At 45.1% G+C, this 21,292-nt stretch overlaps 1 protein-coding gene across 3 annotated transcripts in view; it reads left to right on the forward strand.

Annotated features, from left to right (window-relative positions):
- Window positions 1-21,047, forward strand: part of LOC128413697 (neurotrypsin-like) — a 36,882-nt gene extending 15,835 nt beyond the window's left edge. For 2 of the 3 annotated variants that reach the window (XM_053388014.1, XM_053388015.1), the window contains 11 exons: window positions 790-962; window positions 1,766-1,913; window positions 2,037-2,215; window positions 3,513-3,657; window positions 5,190-5,392; window positions 9,265-9,406; window positions 10,690-10,895; window positions 12,867-12,945; window positions 17,563-17,685; window positions 18,050-18,330; window positions 20,094-21,047. In XM_053388014.1, coding sequence (XP_053243989.1) covers window positions 790-962; window positions 1,766-1,913; window positions 2,037-2,215; window positions 3,513-3,657; window positions 5,190-5,392; window positions 9,265-9,406; window positions 10,690-10,895; window positions 12,867-12,945; window positions 17,563-17,685; window positions 18,050-18,330; window positions 20,094-20,404 — 1,990 coding nt within the window. In that variant the 3' untranslated portion in view covers window positions 20,405-21,047. The remainder of the gene's footprint in view (window positions 1-789; window positions 963-1,765; window positions 1,914-2,036; window positions 2,216-3,512; window positions 3,658-5,189; window positions 5,393-9,264; window positions 9,407-10,689; window positions 10,896-12,866; window positions 12,946-17,562; window positions 17,686-18,049; window positions 18,331-20,093) is intronic. The other variant, XM_053388016.1, reaches the window with a different exon arrangement.
- The last annotated feature ends 245 nt before the right edge of the window (window positions 21,048-21,292 follow it).

The raw sequence follows: 21,292 nt of genomic DNA on the forward strand, positions 1-21,292 counted from the left end.
ACAGACAAAGAGACAAAGGCAGTCTAAATATATTAATTTTCCACAACCCCAATGTGAGGAAAACCTGACCTGAGTTCGAATCTGCTTCAAGGATAAAGGGGCCACCGATGAATAGGGCAAATATGGCAAACCAATCACAACTGGACAAAGAGAGAGAGAGAGAGCTTCTGCCTCCCTAGAGTGGAATAACATTTCCTCCATAGGTGGTCTTAGGTAGTCTTCATTTAAATAAAGAGAGGTTCATAAAACTTGTAGCACTTTTCAAAATTGGGCTGGAGCAACTGAATGATCCTCTGAAACTCTCTTGCCTATACATATCTCACCTCTTCTGTAACAATGCAGTTCAGTTCCATATGGGAGCATTTGCAACTTATTCTTAAGTCAACAATGAAGTAAAAACTGGATTGCTTATAGCATGTAAGAAGGAAATGTATCTAAAAATGGGGCTTAATTTGTACATACACACCACTGTAGCACCGGCACCGAAATCAGCAACCCCCCTTCTATGCACAACTGTTTTTTGCCTATTTTATCTTGCCAATAAAAATAGACGGTATATCCACAGAATCCTAGCATATCAAGAAGAAGGCTAGGATAGAACCCTTTCCCATTGACACCCAGCTTCTAGGTGCGAAACTGGTTTCTTTTTAATGGAGGAATGTTCAGGCATGTGATAGCCCTCCTGGTTTTTACCACAGGACCAGAACAGTGTTATGGTATTTTGTTGTTATTATTATTATGACTTTTAATCTCCATTGGACTTATTGCATGCTCTACTTTCCGGCTTAGCGAAATTGGCACAGCCCAAAGGGAGAGTTATTCTGGTTTGGGTCCAATACCCTTCCACCTGCAGTCCGCAAACTGCCGTGGGGATGAGAAGATGTTGTTGCAATGTAGCTACCAAGAGATGTTCAGAACCTGCAAGCACGGAAATGCCGTGGCCAAATGTGCCCCACCGCAAGGTAAGCCAGAGAATTAATTTAATTTTGTTTACTAAAAGTATAAGCACACCCAAAAGACCATTCCAGCCCTTTTAGCAAAATGGCAAGCAACAAACCATCATTCTTAATGGTGCTGAAAAAGGCACGACACGGGTATTTTTGCCCAGGATGCACACATGAACACAATTTGCGTATTTCATTGCCTAATTGTTGTCTCTGGTCAAAGAAGATTTTGAAGCATTATGAAAACCTGCAGACTCCATATACAGTGGTACCTCAGGTTACGAACTTAATTCATTCTGGAGGTCCATTCTTAACCCGAAACCGTTCTTAACCTGAGGCGCGCTTTTGCTAATGGGGCCTCCCGCTGCCACCGTGCCACTGGCACGCGATTTCTGTTCTCATCATGGGGCAAAGTTCTCAACCTGAGGTACTACTTGTAACCCAAAGTGTTTGTAACCTGAAGCATTTGTACCCCGAGGTACCACTGTACTAGAACCAACAGTAGGCTGATGCTGTGCACTCCCATTGCTGGTGTTTGAAACCATGTACACTTAATCCCTATAGATCCTTTAGTTTCTTGAGGAATATTCTTGTTTGCTCTGATTATGGGTTTGCCCCCCTTTCTCTTTTGTTACAGCAGTAGAAATATTAGGAGTATAACCCCTGAAGCAACGAGGTTTCGTTGAACAAAAAACAATAAAAATAAAAGGTTTTATTGTTATTGCTAAATGACTGTTGTCCTTTGCTACGAGGAGCCAGTCTTTATTTTACTTTCCATGTTCTTTCTTTCTTCTTTTTGTCTCTCCCTTCCTGAAGAGCAGGTGTAGGATCTCCGCTTCGTCTGGTGGGGGGCAAAAAGAGCTTTGAGGGTCGAGTGGAAGTCTATCATGGTGGCCTTTGGGGCACCATTTGTGACGACCAGTGGGATGACAAAGATGCTGAGGTGATTTGCAGACAGCTGGGCTTCAGGTAATCTGTCAATGCCTCTACTTTATGTGGGGACATTTATGAACGCAAAGCTGCCATACTGGATCACATTTCTTGTGTAACTCTGTGGGTCCTTACGGTGTGCAATGTTTGTCTCCCTCCAAGCGGATCCCCAAAGGCCGTGTCTTGGGCTCAATTTGGACAGGGCTTGGGCCCAATCCTGCTGGATGAAGTGGAGTGCTCAGGCAACGAGCTTTCATTGGACCAGTGCAAGAAAAGTAGCTGGGAAGAACACAACTGTGACCACATTGAAGATGCAGGGGTAATTTGTGACCCCTTTGCAGGTATGGATCTCACTTCTTCAGAGAACATGCGGCAGACCCTCATTAACCCTTCTTCTCATTGAGATGGCAAATATTTGGCTGCATTGAACCACTTCTGAGTGCTGGTGGGGACTCCCAGATTCTCTGTGAGTCTAAAACTAGTAAACAAAGGAGACCAGCCTAGCCTCCTCCCTGTTTTCTATATGCAGGAATCTGTTTATTTTGTAGGGTGATGATTTCGTTTAGATAAGCTCCCACCTGCAGTCTAAAGTGATTCAGCTCAGGCACAGGTTTCCTACCTCAGTGATTTTGTCCCCAAATGCTGCAGTCTGCTCCCTTCGCTATTCCATGATTCCTTATAGCAGTATATACACAGGAGCTTCTGTGCTAAACGCAAAGGGGGAGTAATGGAAAGCTGCTATAAGAAGAAGTTGGGGAGGACTTGGATGATGTAATGAAGGCAGGCTGGGTATCTCCTTGCCAGTTTCTGGCTGAAGCCTTTAGGGAAAACATGAATGAAATAATATGTGAGGTGGGGTATTGTTTTTGTCTGTTATTATGCTATGTATTTTTGTGTTTTTATATTGTACACTGCCCCACAATCTTCAGAGGTATAGATAATAAATTTAAAAAAATATACTTCCAGCCTCTTTTGTGCAACTAGGGAGGTTAGAAACATGATAATATGAAAAGGAATAAAGTGGAGATTCTGAGATTTGATTTCAGTGCTGACTTCTCTCTTCAAATGCAAAAAAAAAAACCTATCTGAGGCAGCACATTGTTGGTGTTTTCCAACTTATTTATTATCATATTATATTTGTGCATTTAATTTTCATTTGTTTAAGTGCATGCATGAAACACAAGCTTAACTTGGTCTCATTAAAATAAACAGCATTTAAAAGTGTTTGACTTGGGCTTGACATTGTAGCTGCTGTGTTTTAATATTAAGTCATTTGGGTTTGGAGTAATGAGGACCTCCTGGCTTTGCTCTACAGCAGAAGGCTATAGGGCAGGCATGCCCAAATTTGGCCCTCCAGCTGTTTTGGGACTACAACTCCCATCATCCCTAGCTAACAGGACCAGTGATCAGGGATGATGGGAATTGTAGTCCCAAAACAGCTGGAGGGCCGAGTTTGGGGATGCCTGCTATAAGGCATCTAAGCTGTCTCTCTCGAAAGATTTATTGCCAAGAGACATTTCTTTAAGGTAATTGGGGGTGTTCACCTCTTGAACTGTGTGTAGTATTCAGGATCATAGGATGGGAGGGAAGGAATCTTCCTGTTTAATCACTTGCCTATCCTTCTCTCACTCATGCTAGCAGAAGGTACTATTCGACTGGCAGGAGGCCACAAACCAAATGAAGGAAGGGTGGAGGTATACCACAATGGAAGCTGGGGGTGCGTGTGTGACGACGGCTGGACAGGTATTAATGCCCAGGTGGCTTGCAGACAGCTTGGCTTCAGGTAAATGCAAGTCTAAATAATATTGTGTGTGTGTGTGTTTTGTTTTGTTTTGTTTTGTTTTTCAAAGGGGCCAGCTGTGTGGGTCAATTATGACAAACTAGTTAGCAGATCCCATGGTTTGCAAACTCACTTCAAACCACAGTTTCTGATTCTGGCTTGCTGGCTGGCAAGGAGCCAGGGTTTGTCGTCTTAGTCACTGCACCAAACCATAGTTAAACTTCCTCAACTATGACTAGTTGCGGTATCTGAATCAAGACAAAACCTTGCATATAAAAACTGACTTCGCAATTGGAGAGCAACACACAACTCCTGATGCTACTTTTGTGGATTGCCCTCAGTAAGAAGGGAAGATCTTGAAGAGTGTGGAAGTGGTGCAGATTTTTTTATACAAATGTTTACATATGTTAAATCTCCAAAAGAAACAATAGCTCACAAAAAATATTTTTTTTACAAAATGTGCACAATCCTATGTATGATTAATGTTAGGTTTTTCGCTATTATTATAATACCATGAACATACCCAGAATGACATAAGCAAAAAAGGCAAGTCGGTATACATACAGGGCATAGAATCCAGATTTTAGCTGTGAGGGTGAAACAGAGAAAAATGAAAGAAGGGAAAGCTAAAAATACCAAAGGATCCTGCCTTTAGTCCTTGTGAAAAGCACTGTTTTGTTAGAGTTAAATGAGAAACAGGGCAATTATTTATTCCTACTCCCTCCCATACATACATACATACATACATACATACATACATACATACTTGTATGTCGCCTTTGCACTGTTCAAGCCATGCTCAAGGTCAGGGGTCAGCAAACCTTTTCAGCAGGGGGCTAGTCCATTGTCCCTCAGACCTTGTGGGGAGCCAGATTATATTTTGGGGGAAAATAATAATGAATGAATTCCTATGCCCCACAAATAACCCAGAATAAATAAAAGCACACATTCTACTCATGTAAAAATATGCTGATTCCCAGACCATCCGCGGGCTGGATTTAGAAGGTGATTGGACTGGATCCGGCCCCCAGGCCTTAGTTTGCCTACCCATGCTCAAGGTAATTTACATCATGAAAAAATATGTAACTGCAACATAAAAAGTAGTCATAAACAATAAATAAAACATAAAAAGTACACCACCAATTTCCACATACATCACAACAAGATCTATAATAAAGGTACAAAAACCAACAGCAACCCCTACCTACAACAAACCCTCCAAGCAACGCCGCAACCCAAGAGTTTGTTCAGCAGCCTCAGCTTTTGTAGCTGGAGTCAGTCCTGGCCCTGCCTTCCCAGACCAGGGGGGGAAAGGCCTGCAAGGCAGAGAGCAGGCCTTCCAGGATTTCCAGTGCTTTCTGAGTACACTGTCAAGTATATGCACATGTATCTGCAGGGCCCCGTAAGAAAGTATATCTACAGGACCTTCCTTTGCATTGATGGGTTCAAAGGGATATTGAGCCCTTGCTGGTGCTCTGCACAGGAATCCCTTGAGGAAAAGATCTGCTATCAACATCTTTGCTTGCTTCCTCCAGTGGTCCTGCACAGCTGGCAGCAGAGGGGGAATTTGCTTCTGGACAAGGCTTCATCTTACTGGATGATGTGGCTTGCACAGGCAGTGAGCTGTCGCTCTTTGACTGCCCGCACAGCAACTGGGGGCAGCACGACTGCTCACACGAAGAGGACGTGGGTGTCCACTGCTCCCCCGATAGCAACAGGATCACCGAAGAGGCTACAGGTAACTAGCTATGGATTCTCCAGGGCAGTGAGAGCTTGGTGCTGACGCAACTTTGTGCAGCACATTCCCTCGTTGGGAAATCCACTTGGATTCCGGGCTGTAGAGCTCAAAGTAGTGGCCTTCTTTTATCCATTTACTTCAGGCCAAGTGGACATGATAGCAGTTTGTTTGTGTGTGCACCTGCCTTGTTCACACATCAGAGGGGCAGGATTTAATTTTTACATTAAAAGGGATACACACGCGAGGGACACTGAAGCCTCTTCTCCATTGGTAGAGGTACTTTTCTTGGATCCTGGCTCTAACCGCAGCTGGTCTGCGAGGAAAGTGAGAGAACAGGAGGGAGGTAAAATGGCGGGCGGCAAGACTCGGTTTGTTTCTTTCACATCCTCATTTCGATGTAAGAATTAGGTGCACACCCACCCACTCCATCCCACATGTGAACAGGACAAGTGAAAGCGTTGCATCTTGTTTGGCTCCTAGAGAGTGTACCTGGACCTGTTCTTGCTGTTAGTTTCCCTTTAGCTGTAGTTGGCGCTGTGGGTTAAACCACAGAGCCTAGGACTTGCCAATCAGAAGGTCGGTGGTTCGAATCCCCGCGACAGGGTGAGTTCCTGTTGCTCGGTCCCTGCTCCTGCCAACCTAGCAGTTCAAAAGCACGTCAAAGTGCAAGTAGATAAATAGGTACCGCTCTGGCGGGAAGGTAAATGGCGTTTCTGTGCGCTGCTCTGGTTCGCCAGAAGTGGCTTAGTCATGCTGGCCACATGACCCGGAAGCTGTTCGCCGACTCCCTCGGCCAATAAAGTGAGATGAGCGCTGCAACCCCAGAGTCGGTCACGACTGGACTTAATGGTCAGGGGTCCCTTTACCTTTACCTTTAATCCCATCAGACAAATGAGCTGAGGAGTGAATTAGTACAGTCATACCTTGGATCCCGAACACCTTGGTACTTGGACATTTTGGCTCACAAACGCTGCAAACGTGGAAGTGAGTGTTCTGTTTTGTGAATGTTCTTTGGAAGCAGAATGTCCGACAGGGCTTCCGATTGAATCTGAAGCTGTGCTTTGGTTTCTGAACATTTTGGAAGTCCAATGGACTTCCGGAACGGATTCCGTTCGACTTCCAAGGTACGACTATACTTAAAAAGAATGGGTGCCAGTTACCCTTTTCTAATCAAGTGTGATCACATCCACACCATACGTTTAAAGTGCTCTTACGCCACTTCATGCCATGGCTTCCTTCCAAGAATCCTTGACGCTATAGTTTATTCCTCATAGAGCTACAACTCCCAGCACCCTTAACAAATTACAGTTCCCAGGATTCTTTGAGGAAGCCTTGTGCTTTAAATGAACGGCATGGATGTGACCTGTGTATTGTTTCCTTCTCCTTCATTTTATCTATTTATAATAATAATAAATTTTATTTATATCCCGCCCTCCCCAGCCAAAGCCGGGCTCAGGCCAGGTTATTTAAGTTCCACAACAAATGGAGCTTCTTGGTTCCCAAACACGTTCTTCCTTTCTGTCTGTATCTCTCTCCCCTCCCCCTTTTTAATTAAGCCGATCTTATTTACAAGAAGAGCTTGCCTCCATACTAACTCTGGGTGGGATGTGTTAATCCTGCCACTTACTCTGATCTAAAGCTAAAGATCAGGTTTTCCCTGGAAAAGGAGCAGGGGAAAACCGCTTGGACCCATGGCCTTTCTAGAAATGGGACAAGCAGAAGTGTGGATGAACTCTTTGTTTTATGTTGGTTTCAATGTATGTGGTTTTTTTTTTATATAAATATTTATTGAAATTTTCAAAAAATAAAGAAAAAACAAAAAAACAATTAAAAACACATAAAATTTACATTCCTTACTATCAATAACCAATTTCCTTGACTTCCCCACACCTCCCCTTCTTGTATTCCAGTTCCAATTTTTAGCTCCGCAAGTTCTTGTCCCCAAACTTTACCTTATTTTCTTTAATTCATTTTAGTTAACCAATTTTAACTTATAAACCTCAGTCTTTATACAACAGTACTTATTCTTAAAAATCTTTTTCTAAGATCGACCCCAATTCCCTTCCACGAATTCCCCATTTTTATATTAGTAGCAAAACAAAACTAAAAGAAACAGAGTATAATTGTACACCCTTTGGATTCCCAAAGCCCCACCCCCCCCTTTCCCAGTTTCGAACCCCAGCAAATGTCCATCAGTCTATCTACTGTCAGCCTGGCGACCTCACGTCCGAGGCTCTTAATTCTCTCTCAATTCCTCTCTGCCGGTTTTTTTGATAGTCCTTTATATTGAACACCAAATCTCGAAGAAGCTCTGTCCCAATAAAGTCCATGTTTCTTCCAGCCAGGCCTCCATATTTAAAAGTGGAGCCAAAATCTTGTTTCTTGCTTCTCTTAAGTCCAAGTGTCCCAAAAGCTCCAGTTTCCACTTTAGCCAGGTTTGTAATCCATAGGTCTTCAGATCTCCACATAAGGAGATCTCTCCATTCTCCATTCTTCAATTCAAACCAAATTTTCATCATCCTGATCTTATTTTCCTTTGTATCCACCTTAACCAGCCTCTGGCTCTCCTTAATCATCTGTGGCATTATAGCTCCTCCTTCCTTTTCCTTCAAATCATCATGTATCTCTTTCCTCACATTCTCAAATTTATCAGATTTCTTTTCTTGTTCGGCTGCAGATATTTTTAGTTCAGCTACAAAATCTTTTTGTTCAGCTGCAAAAACTTGAGTCAAGTCCCTTCCAGGCTCAGTAGTTTTATTTACTGCTCCATTCAATATTGTGACATTTGTAGCCAAAACATCACTTTGTTCTTGTAACTTTCCCAAGAGAAAAAAAGTCCTCTCCAGTTCAGCCAGTGTTTTTCCACTTACAGCCATTCTTGTAATGTCCTGAACACCCTCTAGAGGGGTTCTGGTTTCTTAGTATCTTCCAGTTCCAACCCAAAAGTCAAATTAGCCTTTTCTTCTTTATTTTTAACAATTTATTACCAAATTGTAACAAATATAACCAGCAAAGACAACAGAAACAAAGTTCTCCTTTTTTCCCAACTTTGACAGCTAGTTTGACAGCTGTCAAAGTCTTCTATATCTCTTCAGCAGGCTCTCTCACCGATCGCTCCCGGGTCCTGGGGGAGGGGTGACAATTCCGCTCTCAATATTAGCTCTTATCCTCCAGCACAATCACTTATATTGCCAAAACGTGGAGTTAATTGCTTTTATCCACAAGAGAGAAAGGTGTTCTCTCAACCTTAGTTATAAAATCCTTGCTTTAAGATGTTTACAAGGCGGGTAGGCGGACTTCCTCTTTGCACCTTACCCGGTCGTGCCTAATTCTCAAGGAAAATTTCCCTTTTTAAGTCCAATTTCCGTATTACTCACGGGTTGTTACTTTTAGTCCAAATGTTCAGAGAAAGAAGTCAGCGCTCTCCGTCCATGGCATGCGGCTTCACTCAGTAGGGGAAGCAGTCGACTCTCAGCACCGCACCGCTCTCCGTCCCCCGTTCCGGAGCCTTTAAAAAGGCTCCTTCGCGGGTCGGGGGGGCGCAAATGGTGCCCGCCGAGTCACCAGGTCCACAGGCTTCAGCGCCTGTGGTTTCTGAGGGTCCCCGCGTCACCGCCGCGGCAGGACCCGACCCCTACTAAGCCGATTCCCTCCGGAGCTCGGAGGGAATCCGTCATTAGGCGATGGCGCTAACCCGGAAGTGGTTTCAATGTATGTGTTGCCTTTTGTAAGTCACTTCAAGTTACTTTTACATAAAAAGGGACTAATAAGTTCAATAAATTATAATAAACAACAACAGCTCTACTATATTGCACTATTCAGTTGTCTTCTTTCTTTAGTGTGTTCTAAACAGTGCCCTTTTTAACATGCAGGGATCCCTGTGCGTCTGGTGGATGGGAACGGCACCAAAGAGGGGCGTGTCGAGGTTTTCTTGAATGGACAGTGGGGCAGTGTCTGTGACCATGGCTGGACAGATAGCGATGCAGCTGTAGTTTGCAAGCAGCTGGGTTACAGGTAACTGATTTCAATGTATTGTTTAAGGTTGGAGGGTAAGAATATTCAAAGTCCATGGTGAATGGCTAGTTTTGTCTGATGAAGCTTTTAGAAGGGTGAAGCCTGCTATGCCCGCCCCCCCCCGAAATCCGCAGGTGCTTATTCATACCCCTCTTTTGCCTCTTGGTACTTTCAAATGAGCTCTGTTCCCTCATTCCTCAAGGGGTCTTTTCAAGCTCTCTCCATGTTGCAGTGGAAACAGCTTTGGTTTAATCTGCAAATGCAGTTTGTGGATTCTGTGTTGGCAAAGCGCTCTTTCTCGCAGCTTCTTTGTGCTGATTCCTCTCAGGCTATGTGAGGACAGGATTGATCAATGCAGGCATGGGGAACCCGCAGCGCTCCCAGTGCTGTTGGACTGAAACTCCAGTCGTCCCTTAGTCATTGGCTCTGTCAATTGGGGCTTAGGGGAGCTGGATCCAACAACATTTGTAGGGCCACTGGTTATTTTGTTTATTTTTAAATTAAATTTATATCCTGCCCTTCATCCAAGGATCACAGGGCTATTTACAGCAATTGACACAATTTGCAGCAATTTACACAAACATACACAACAAAGTGGGACACAAGTGGCGCTGTGGGTTAAATCACAGAGCCTAGGACTTGCCTATCAGAAGGTCGGCGGGTCGAATCCCCTCGACGGGGTGAGCTCCCGTTGCTCGGTCCCTGCTCCTGCCCACCTAGCAGTTCGAAAGCATGTCAAAGTGCAAGTAGATAAATAGGTACCACTCCAGCGGGAAGGTAAATGGCGTTTCCGTGTGCTGCTCTGGTTCGCCAGAAGCGGCTTAGTCATGCTGGCCACATGACCCGGAAGCTGTACGCTGGCTCCCTTGGCCAATAAAGCAAGATGAGCACTGCAACCCCAGAGTCGGTCACGACTGGACCTAATGGTCAGGGGTCCCTTTACCTTTTTACACAACATAGTAACAAACTAAATAATACTCCCCTCCCCAGTTCAAAGGACATAGATTGTTTAATTAGCTGTCCATGTCCTTGAAATGGCCTGATCTTAATGGTCTTGAAGTATTTGAGTTTGGACTGCATTGCTTATGATCTCCCTGCTCCGACTTCCTTGAGTTTTGGTTTGGTGCGGTTTGCTTCCTACCAGTGGGTGACATACTGTGACCTGGAATGTTAGGGGGCAAGGGAGTCCATAATCTGATGGGGATTGATTTTCAGAGGGGCTTTTCTAAACACAGAAGCTTTTTTCCCCATGGTGCTCCATTCAACTGATTCCCTCCTTGCAGTGGTACTGCAAAAGCGAAGTCCATGGCTTACCTTGCTGAAAGACACGCACCCATTCATCTAGACAAGGTGGAGTGCAGTGGCACTGAGCACACCCTGGGGGAGTGCGTCACCCGCAAGAGCAACATTCACAGCTGTTGGAAAGATGCCGGAGTGATCTGTGACTACATAGAGGAGGAGGAGGAGAACCAGGCAAACACAAATGCAGGTGTGTGGCATATTAACCGTACCCTTCTCTCTCCGTGGCATTTTCAATAGTTGTGTGTAGACTTTAGCATGAAGTTTAGCTTCTAGAGAATCATGGCTTTCATTAGACAAAGAGCAGCTTTGCATTACAGCAAATGGCAACTCCAAAAGCGAATAGCAAGTTGTGGGAGCTATTCCCCCCCACCCTGACAAACAAAATGGGAAGAAAGGGTGAAAAAACACCCCAACAAACTCTCAGTGACCCTTGGCCCTGATCCCACCCCCTAAAACACACACACACACACGAGGCAATATGCACTAAGTTAACCCCGATGAACAGGGTTATTTGTGACATCCACACTTGTCTTTTATTTACGCCCCTGGTCCCTGCCTCCAAAGCAGGCCCCTACGCTAGATTCCCAAAACCCCACCCTTCCTCAATCCCACTTACCTTATTTTTCGCTCTATAAGATGCACCAGACCACAAGACGCACCTAGTTTTTGGAGGAGGAAAACAAGAAAAAAAATATTCTGAATCTCAGGAGCCAGAACAGCAAGAGGGACCGCTACGCAGTGAAAGCAGCAATCCCTCTTGCTGTTCTGGCTTCTGGGATAGCTGCGCAGCCTGCATTCGCTCCATAAGACGCACACACATTTCCCCTTACTTTTTAGGAGGGAAAAAGTGAGTCTTATAGAGCAAAAAATATGGTAATTGTTTTGCAGTATGCAAATTACCCAATGGACAGATCAGTCCTAATGCTCCCTGACACTCCGTTTCAGAACCTACCGCTGGCAATAGCTTGTTGGCTTCTTGGTAAGGCCCCAGAATAAGGTTTCCCACTCCCAACCATGGTACTTCCCTCTGCTGACCATGGTGCTGCAACCTAGCATTGCCACCACCGCCATCAACATTTGCTATTAAAAGTATATCCTTAAAAGGAAAGGGACATGGGTGGCGCTGTGGGTTAAACCACAGAGCCTAGGACTTGCCAATCAGAAGGTCGGCGGTTCGAATCCCCGCGACGGGGTGAGCTCCTGTTGCTCAGTCCCTGCTCCTGCCAACCTAGCAGTTCGAAAGCACGTCAAAGTGCAAGTAGATAAATAGGTACAGTTCTGGCGGGAAGGTAAATGGCGTTTCCGTGGGCTGCTCTGGTTCGCCAGAAGCGGCTTAGTCATGCTGGCCACATGACCCAGAAGCTGTACACCGGCTCCCTCGGCCAATAAAGCGAGATGAGCACCACAACCCCAGAGTCGGTCACGACTGGACCTAATGGTCAGGGGTCCCTTAACCTTTACCTTTACCTTAAAAGGAAGATTATGCCATGATACGTTTGTTAGTGTTTTAAGGAGTTTTAAGGGTTGTTGTCAACTTAAGGCTGATACTGCCTCCAGTGGCGTAGCGTGGGGGGTGCAGGGGGGGCCGGCCGCACCGGGCGCAACATCTGGGGGTTAGGGTTAGGGTGCGCAAATCCACGGGTTAGGGGGCACAAATTACTTGCCTTGCCCCGGGTGCTGACAACCCACGCTACGCCACTGACTGCCTCCAACTACAACATCAAGTTTCTCAACACTGTAAGTTTCCATGACCTTTATGCTTGCCTATGGCTGCAACTGATTTTTAGATTGAATTTGCAAAAAGTGTGCGCAACGTGCATGTTTTATTTTGTCCGAAACAATTATTTTCTCTGGTGCTTTGTTTTTACGGGTGGGGAAATGCTTCGCCAGACTCTTCTTGTTTTCATTTTTAGTTTTCTGTATTGGCCATTAGCATTCATGATGGCTTAGAAGCATTTCCTCTGGTTTTAATCTATTGAAATCTTCATGCAAGATAGTGGTGCAAGAGAAGGGAAAAGTTGTCTTTTAATTAAAGTGGTATTATCTTTTCAAAATCTTTATACAAGGGCAAAACGTTCATTAAGGGAGTACCGGCAGATTGTGTTGAAGGGCTATGATGTGAGGCTACGTGTTTAAATCACTTTGGTTTTATTGGCAGGTTCGATATTCAGCATGTGTGGACGGCGCTTGCTTCACCACCGCAAAAAAAGGATAATTGGTGGAAACAAATCTCTCAGGTACCTCACTTGCAACTTGTAATAATAATAATAATAATAAGGATGTTGCTAGATGGAGAATGCAATACTGTGCTATATGGACCAACGGTCTGAGGTGGTATAAACCAGCCTCTTATATTCCTAGCCCAGTTGTTCTGTTGCATGATAGAAAAATGGATTAATTTGGGTGTATTTCATAGTTCATAGTTTCATTTTTAGTTTTCTGTATTGGCCATTAGCATTCATGATGGCTTAGAAGCATTTCCCCTAGTTTTAATAGTTCATAGTTCATAGTGACCACAAACTAGACATGAGCCAACAGTGTGACGCGGCAGCTAAAAAAGCCAATGCAATTCTGGGCTGCATCAATAGGAGTATAGCATCTAGATCAAGGGAAGTAATAGTGCCACTGTATTCTGCTCTGGTCAGACCTCACCTGGAGTACTGTGTCCAGTTCTGGGCACCACAGTTCAAGAAGGACACTGACAAACTGGAACGTGTCCAGAGGAGGGCAACCAAAATGGTCAAAGGCCTGGAAACGATGCCTTATGAGGAACGGCTAAGGGAGCTGGGCATGTTTAGCCTGGAGAAGAGGAGGTTAAGGGGTGATATGATAGCCATGTTCAAATATATAAAAGGATGTCACATAGAGGAGGGAGAAAGGTTGTTTTCTGCTGCTCCAGAGAAGCGGACACGGAGCAATGGTTCCAAACTACAAGAAAGAAGATTCCACCTAAACATTAGGAAGAACTTCCTGACAGTAAGAGCTGTTCGACAGTGGAATTTGCTGCCAAGGAGTGTGGTGGAGTCTCCTTCTTTGGAGGTCTTTAAGCAGAGGATTGACAACCATATGTCAGGAGTGCTCTGATGGTGTTTCCTGCTTGGCAGGGGGTTGGACTCGATGGCCCTTGTGGTCTCTTCCAACTCTATGATTCTATGATTCTATGATTCCTCATGAGGTTTGCATGAATTACCCAGAGCAAAAGATTAACACTGCTCCCAAGCAGTGTTTAGGATTATTTCTAATCCCTTCTTATCATTTGGTCAAAGGGTGAGATTCCTGATAGTCAAGCAACACACGGGCAAATTTAAGAGCGGGGTTTGTGCTCTGTTTTGGTATTTACAATTGCTGGTGAAAATGCAGTTAACTAGGCAGGACTCATTTGGAATTCTATTCTTGCTCGCTCCAATGGAGCCTGTAGTTGAACCAGCTCTGTCTTGATTGTTGGGCAAATGCCCTTTTGTATTGCATACTTCTGCTGTCTTCAGGATGGGACATATGCAGGGCCGGCTTTACCATTAGGCAGAGTAAGGTGGCCGCCTCAGGTGGCACTTTGTAGAGGAACATGTCACCTGAACGTGCACTGTGTACTCCCTGAGCTAGCCTCTGCTGCTTCAGGTGCATTGGAGGACTGTACCACCAGATGTGAAGTACAAGTCAGCTGCTGGGCTACTTATTGTTCTCAGCACATCTGTGGACATGGAAAGAGCTTCTATGTAAGAGGGCCCAAGTATGGTTTCCAGACAATATTTATTCCATATACATTTTATTTAGAAATTAAGCCATACCACATGACATAGGTTTTTGAAATAATGTATAAGTGATTTAAACCGCAAAAAGGCACAAAAGGAGCAAAAACAGCTCCAAAAGAGCAGGAAAACTGCAAAAATGGCATGAAAAGAGCAGGAAAACAGCTAGCGGTCCTAGGAGTCTTTTCTGCTGCAATCCCAGGAGCCTTTGCACCGACCTTCAAGGCCTGTGAAGAGTTGGGGTTTGAGAAAAGAGGTTTGGAGGGAGCGATTGTAGTTGGGCAGATTTTTGGCAGAGTTTGGCTTTTTAGATGTTGTTCCTCCCTATAAGCGATTTCACGTATACACGCACTACCCAGGAACGTAACCCCTGCGTAATACGCCTGTATTCATCCTTTGCCGAGAAAACTAAACAGACAACAACACTTTCCCTACACACCTTCCACTGAGTTCTCGCATCAATCAAAAGCTCCAGTGCTGAACTAACAAATAACTAACCAGTAATCATGTATAGGTGGGACGCGGGTGGCACTGTGGTCTAAACCACAGAGCCTAGGGCTTGCCGATCAGAAGGTCGGTGGTTCGAATCCCCGCGACGGGGTGAGCTCCCATTGCTCGGTCCTTGCTCCTGACAACCTAGCAGTTCGAAAGCACGTCAAAGTGCAAGTAGATAAATAGGTACCGCTCCGGCAGGAAGATAAATGGCGTTTCCATGCGCTGCTCAGAAGCGGCTTAGTCATGCTGGTCACATGACCCAGAAGCTGTATGCTGGCTCCCTCAGCCAGTAAAGCGAGATGAGTGCTGCAACCCCAGAGTTGTTCGCGACTGGACCTAACGGTCAGAGGTCTCTTTACCTTTAATCATGTATATAGAAATGGGTCCACTAAATGAAAACAACCCAGTAGCAGCAGGAAAAAGAAGAATCACCCATTGCCTCCCTGCCTGGGGCAATACAGACACCCTCTCCCTTCTTTTCACCTAGGGAGATTAAACCCCTTCCTCACCAAAAGACTTGCACCTTGATTGGTGAAAAGATCTATGCACGCTCACAGGCATTCTGACATATGTAAGTGCCAGGAAATGTTCTGATTGGGGCTATTTGTCCGTCCTGAGTTCCATCTGTTTGGCCATGATGCTATGCCTCAGGTGTGTCTATCTGGGCTCCTGCTTGCTGTGCCACAGCTGTCTGCACTGGGGTTGCGTTTGTGGCTGCTGGCGCATTGTGCTTTGTATTCATGGTGTGTAGGGTGATGTCATTGGGTCGTTTGGGCATTGCTGTGCATTGATCGGCTCCTTTCATGCATGGCTAATGTGACAGCAGGGATGCACAATGTAGTGGTTGGTGGGTGGCATCAGAATTGCCAAGGACACGGAGGGAATGTCTGCCAGTGTTTCTATGTTGACTCTCCTTTAAAGCAGGTTTTATCTTGTTGTCTACTTTGTCACTTAAGATTGTGGCTACATTATGCCAATGTTGTGCCATTGTTTCCAGCCACTGGTGTAGCAATACCATACGACTGCACTGCCCAGCTGCAGTTCTAAGCACCCTTACTAGAGAGTAAATGGAACTGAAGACAGTGGAACTTAAAGGTAAAGGGACCCCTGACCGTTAGGTCCAGCCGTGGACGACTCTGGAGTTGTGGCGCTCATCTCGCTTTACTGGCCGAGGGAGCTGGCGTACAGCTTCTGGGTCATGTGGCCAGCATGACTAAGCCGCTTCTGGTGAACCAGAGCAGCGCACAGAAATTCCGTTTACCTTCCCGCCACAGTGGTACCTATTTATCTACTTGCACTTTGACGTGCTTTCGAACTGCTAGGTTGGCAGGAGCTGGGATCAAGCAATGGGAGCTCACCCTGTCGCGGGGATTCGAACCGCCGACCTTCTGATCGGCAAGCCCTAGTAAGAAATAGTATCGTGTATATACTTCTTTGGAACTGAATGGTACTCTCTTCTTGGAAATAAGTTGATTTAGGCAGGAAAATGCTTGGCCAATCTAGGTAATTGCTCCTCCGTGTCCTTTCCCACAGAGCAGAGTCTATTCAGTAATGTTATACTAGGGAGCTTGGGACAATGACGGGAAGATGGTTCAAATGCAAGTGATGGGAAACTCAAGCCAAATTTAAAAAAATACAAGTGATATCTTGCATTTGAGCCTGTACTGTGTCAACGATGGTGATGACAAAAACATAAACCCTTTTCTGCCAGTATTGCATTTATGCAGTGCCACCCAGTGGAGTTACTCTGAGTGGTTTGGGGCTTTCTTTATCTAGGCCCAGAGGCTGGTTTTAAGAAGCCATAATTGGCACGTTGTTTTTGCGGTGTGTTTTGAGAATTAAAAATATATATGCTGGCATCCATCATGATTTGCATGCTTTTGACAGACTCCAGCCATAATTTATTGAATGAATTTCAATACTGAGGACTAAGGTTATAACAGAAAAGTTGCTTGTAGGAATGCGATATATTGCCTATTTGCTTGCTCTGTGCACCTCTTGGCTCATAAGACTGGGAAGAAGCGGGATGGCTTACTGAGCCCAGTAGGCATTTAATACCTTGTTATGAAAGGAGGCAGTTTTGAAACCACTCTGAAAGCAATGGTCTCTGAACTCTGATTATTTTTCCAAGCGTCATCAGGCTGGATTTGGGGGCAAGGTGCTTGCATACCTCTAGACATTCTTAGATTCCTTTATCTAGACCCATTTTGATCCAGATTTGGTACTGAAACTGCTTTGGCTGTCCTGTTGGATGACCTGCCCCCAGTCCCCTCTGCCAGTGCTATGGCAAGACCTAAGCAGGTGCATTCTCTTTGCATCCTCTTATTGCCTTTTTCGTGAGCCTTCAGTTGAATACCCTTAGCGATGACCTCTTGCTGTCTGTACTTGTACAGCACCAAACACCAATGAGCTCATTTCAGTGTTGCTAGCAGTCATGATATTTATGCTGGTGATGCTCACTTTACTCTAGAAGGTTGTGCCACTAGCTAACAGAGTTTCTTTAAGAAAAAACGCAAATTAATGAAGCATGGAGCATCCTTCACATAACCCTTCCTTCTGTCCTGATTTCGTCTACCTCTGTATTTTTCACGTTGCCTCCCATTTCTCTTTCAGAGGAGGCTGGCCTTGGCAGGTCTCGCTACGTCTAAAGGGGTTTCACAGAGATGCTCGTCTGCTGTGTGGAGCGACTCTTATCAGCAACTGCTGGGTGCTGACGGCAGCACATTGCTTCAAAAGGTAACAGGCTGTTTGCAAGTAAAAGAGTCCTTAAAGTGCAGAAGTGCAAAGCACGATTGCCATTCTGTCCCCAACTCAAAACCGTCAACCTATGGCCCTCGCCTAAAATACCTACCTAAGTAAAGAGAGCCCACGACTGGCCACCTTTTGTGAACACAAGAGAGTGGCAGTCTTGAGATAGTGATCTTGTGTATTCAGTGCCATCAGTTAAAGTGATGCTTTGCAGAATATCATGAACAGAAAAGCTGGGTCTGTGCCCAGGGAGACTGCAATCTAAATTTCAACGCTGAACAAGAAAAGGAGAAAAAGGTGAGTGATCTCTATGGATGAATAATGGACTGACTGATCATTCTCTCATGGCCAGGTTTGGAGTAGATGTACGGCGCTACCTGCTGCGTGTGGGAGACCACCACACTGGTGTGAGGGACGAGTTCGAGAGAGAGCTGCCGGTGGAGAAGATTGTCCTTCATAGGAACTACCAGTCTAGCAGCAACGACAATGACATTGCTTTAGTCAGAATTCGGGGCAAAAGCGGCAACTGTCTTTCCTTCAGCCACCATGTCCTTCCTGTCTGCCTTCCTGAGAGGAAGGAGAAGTCTTCTATAGATAGACAGGGCTGCGTCATATCTGGCTGGGGAGATACAGGTAAGTTGTAGATTGTGTCAGGATTTTTCACATGGAGATAATAAGATTTGGAGTGTCCTACCCAGCTTTGGATAATCTTTTAGGGCGCTCACTATATAGAGACAAATTCAGCATCAAATTAAAGCACAAAACAAGCTGATTTGCAGGAAAAAGAGTCTTTTTGCCAAATTCATTTTAAATTCTGCTGAAGAAAAAGACTGAGGTAAACACAGTCTGCACCAGCCGTTGGCTGAGAACTCTGGCAATTAATTTAAATACCCTCCCTGCTCATCTGATAGGGCATTTATTGAGATATTCGCAAACATTCCAGTTGTTGGAAGCTTTAAAAACTGCCAATGCATAAGGCCTCAGAACAGATGCACCCATATGCCATTGCTGGGAAATAGAGGGACAGGCAACGCCATCAAATGTGCTGACTATACTGAGCGTATGACTGCGGTGTCTCTGTATCATAGCAGTATGTGAACTACATGTGTAAATACTGTGTGTATTTGCTAAGTGCTTGGGAAGATGTTGGAGTGTATGAAGGAAGAATGGACACAGGAAAGGCTGTGCACAGGAAATGTACCCACAAATTTATGCAGATTTCTGTTTCTGTTTTCATAGTTGCAAGGTTTAAGAGGGATAATCCCAGATAGGCACTACTGAATAGGCTGCCAGCTACCCTGGTGTTATAGAACTCTGCAGATGATCACATAATACACATGGATTATTCCCAGATCTCAGTCTGCATGTCCCCAGATCACCCTGATTCTTTTCCTATGATCAGCAGCATGTGGGAAGCAGTGCTCCAGCAACCACTGCAAGATCACTCTGCTCTACAAGGATTTGGGCAGTTCACTTTGCAGAATTAATGTATGCCTAGACACATGATAAGGACGCGGGTGGCGCTGTGGGTTAAACCACAGAGCCTAGGAGTTGCCGATCATAAGGTCGGCGGTTCGAATCCCTGCGATGGGGTGAGCTCCCGTTGCTTGGTCCCTGCTCCTGCCAACCTAGCAGTTTGAAAGCACATCAAAGTGCAAGTAGATAAATAGGTACCGCTCCAGCGGGAAGGTAAACAGTGTTTCTGTGCGCTGCTCTGGTTCGCCAGAAGCAGCTTAGTCATGCTGGCCACATGACCTGGAAGCTGTACGCCAGCTCCCTCGGCCAATAAAGCGAGATGAGCGCCGCAACCCCAGAGTCGGTCACGACTGGACCTAATGGTCAGGGGTCCCTTTACCTTTAGACACATGATACTAGTTACAGCTAACCTTTGTGTATCCTGTCTTGTAAACACATCCAGCATTTTGCCAACTTTTTATTTAAACCTGCTCCCCTGCCCCATAAAAACACATTACAGTCATACCTTGGTTGTCAAACAGAATCCGTTCCGGAAGTCCGTTCGACTTCTGAAAATGTTCAGCAACCAAGGCACGGCTTCCGATTGGCTGCAGGAGCTTCTTGCACTCAGTCGGAAGCCGAGGAAGCCCTGTTGGACGTTCTGCTTCCAAAGACTGTTTGCCAACCGGAACACTCACTTCTGGGTTTGCGGCATTTGGGAGCCAAAACGTTCAAGTTGCAAGGATCCAAGATACGACTGTATAAAATCACATCAGAATCCACTTCACATTGCATTAAAATACCATCCTGACCCTAGGGAAGGATATTTTTTTCCTGTGTTAACCTAATCAAAATTGTGCAGGAGAACAATAGTTGTGTTTGGTGGGTAGGGTTTTTGGTTATCTGAGCTGCACTAGATATATAACCGATTATTGTTTCAGGGAGGTCATACTCAAGGACGTTACTCCAGGGCTCGGTGCCCCTACTCCCAAGAAGAGTGTGCAAATCCCGTTATGGAAAGAAGTTCACTAATCGTATGCTGTGCGCCGGAAACATTTCTGAGGATAACCGGGTGGACAGCTGTCAGGGGGATAGTGGGGGTCCGCTAATGTGTCAAAGGTCAGGTGGACACTGGGTAATTCTAGGGATCACTTCCTGGGGATATGGGTGTGGGCGAAAAGACTCTCCTGGCGTTTACACAAAAGTCAGCAAATTTGTGCCCTGGATCAAGAAGGTGACCAAACTGATATAAGACCATTCAATCCAAAGATGGATTTCTGTTGTTTTACTCAGCAGTATTTGGGCAGTGGCTTAGAAGAATGTCTTCATTTTGTCTCTGGTTGGGTGTCTGTTTTTTGCTTGTACCTAAACAAGGTTCGTTTGCAAGCGGGCAGCAAGAAAATATTTTACGCTACTGATAGGAGAAGGTGAATGAAAATCTAACATCCTTGTGGCTGATGTATTCATACAAAGTTCTGTTTATTGAAAGAACAAGTGGTGGCAATGCCACTCTTTCCAAAAGAGCTGCCACACGTCTTCAGGGCACAGGGGAGAATGGGCTTGGTCATATTCCATGGTGCTGCTACATGGAATATTTCTCATGGTGTGTCCATTCACACAAACTTCTACTCTTGCTACCCCGGATTACTCTGTACTGTTCACACCAGATCACCTGTATGGTTTCAGATACCTGCTTTCTTCTGTTTCCACTCTTAATCTCTCTTTTTAGGCAGATATACAGTAAAGGGTGACATTGACTTAATTCAGATATCATGCCAAATCATGGTTTGCAATTAGCTGACAACCCAGAATTGCAACTGTTGCTGGACCATGCAAGCCATGGTTTATGCTAATCTTGGGTTGGTGCGATGCTTGATTTTATAGATACCACTCTGTCTCTAACCTATGGCCCTCCAGATGTTCTTGGACTCCCATCATCCCTGACCACTGGCCATGTTGGCTGGAGAACCTGGCAGCTGGAGTCTACAACAATAACTGTAGGGTCACAGGTTAGCAACTTCTAGTTTAGAGGCTGCTGAGCCACAGGAAGAGTAGGGAATGTAGAAATGGATTGCTCTGAGAAAACATAAATGGATAAGGAGCTTGCAATGCTTGCCTTTTGTATGCTTGGAAGTTGCAA

The sequence above is a fragment of the Podarcis raffonei genome, chromosome 5 (assembly GCF_027172205.1).
Source record: "Podarcis raffonei isolate rPodRaf1 chromosome 5, rPodRaf1.pri, whole genome shotgun sequence".
Taxonomy (NCBI): Eukaryota; Metazoa; Chordata; class Lepidosauria; order Squamata; family Lacertidae; genus Podarcis; species Podarcis raffonei.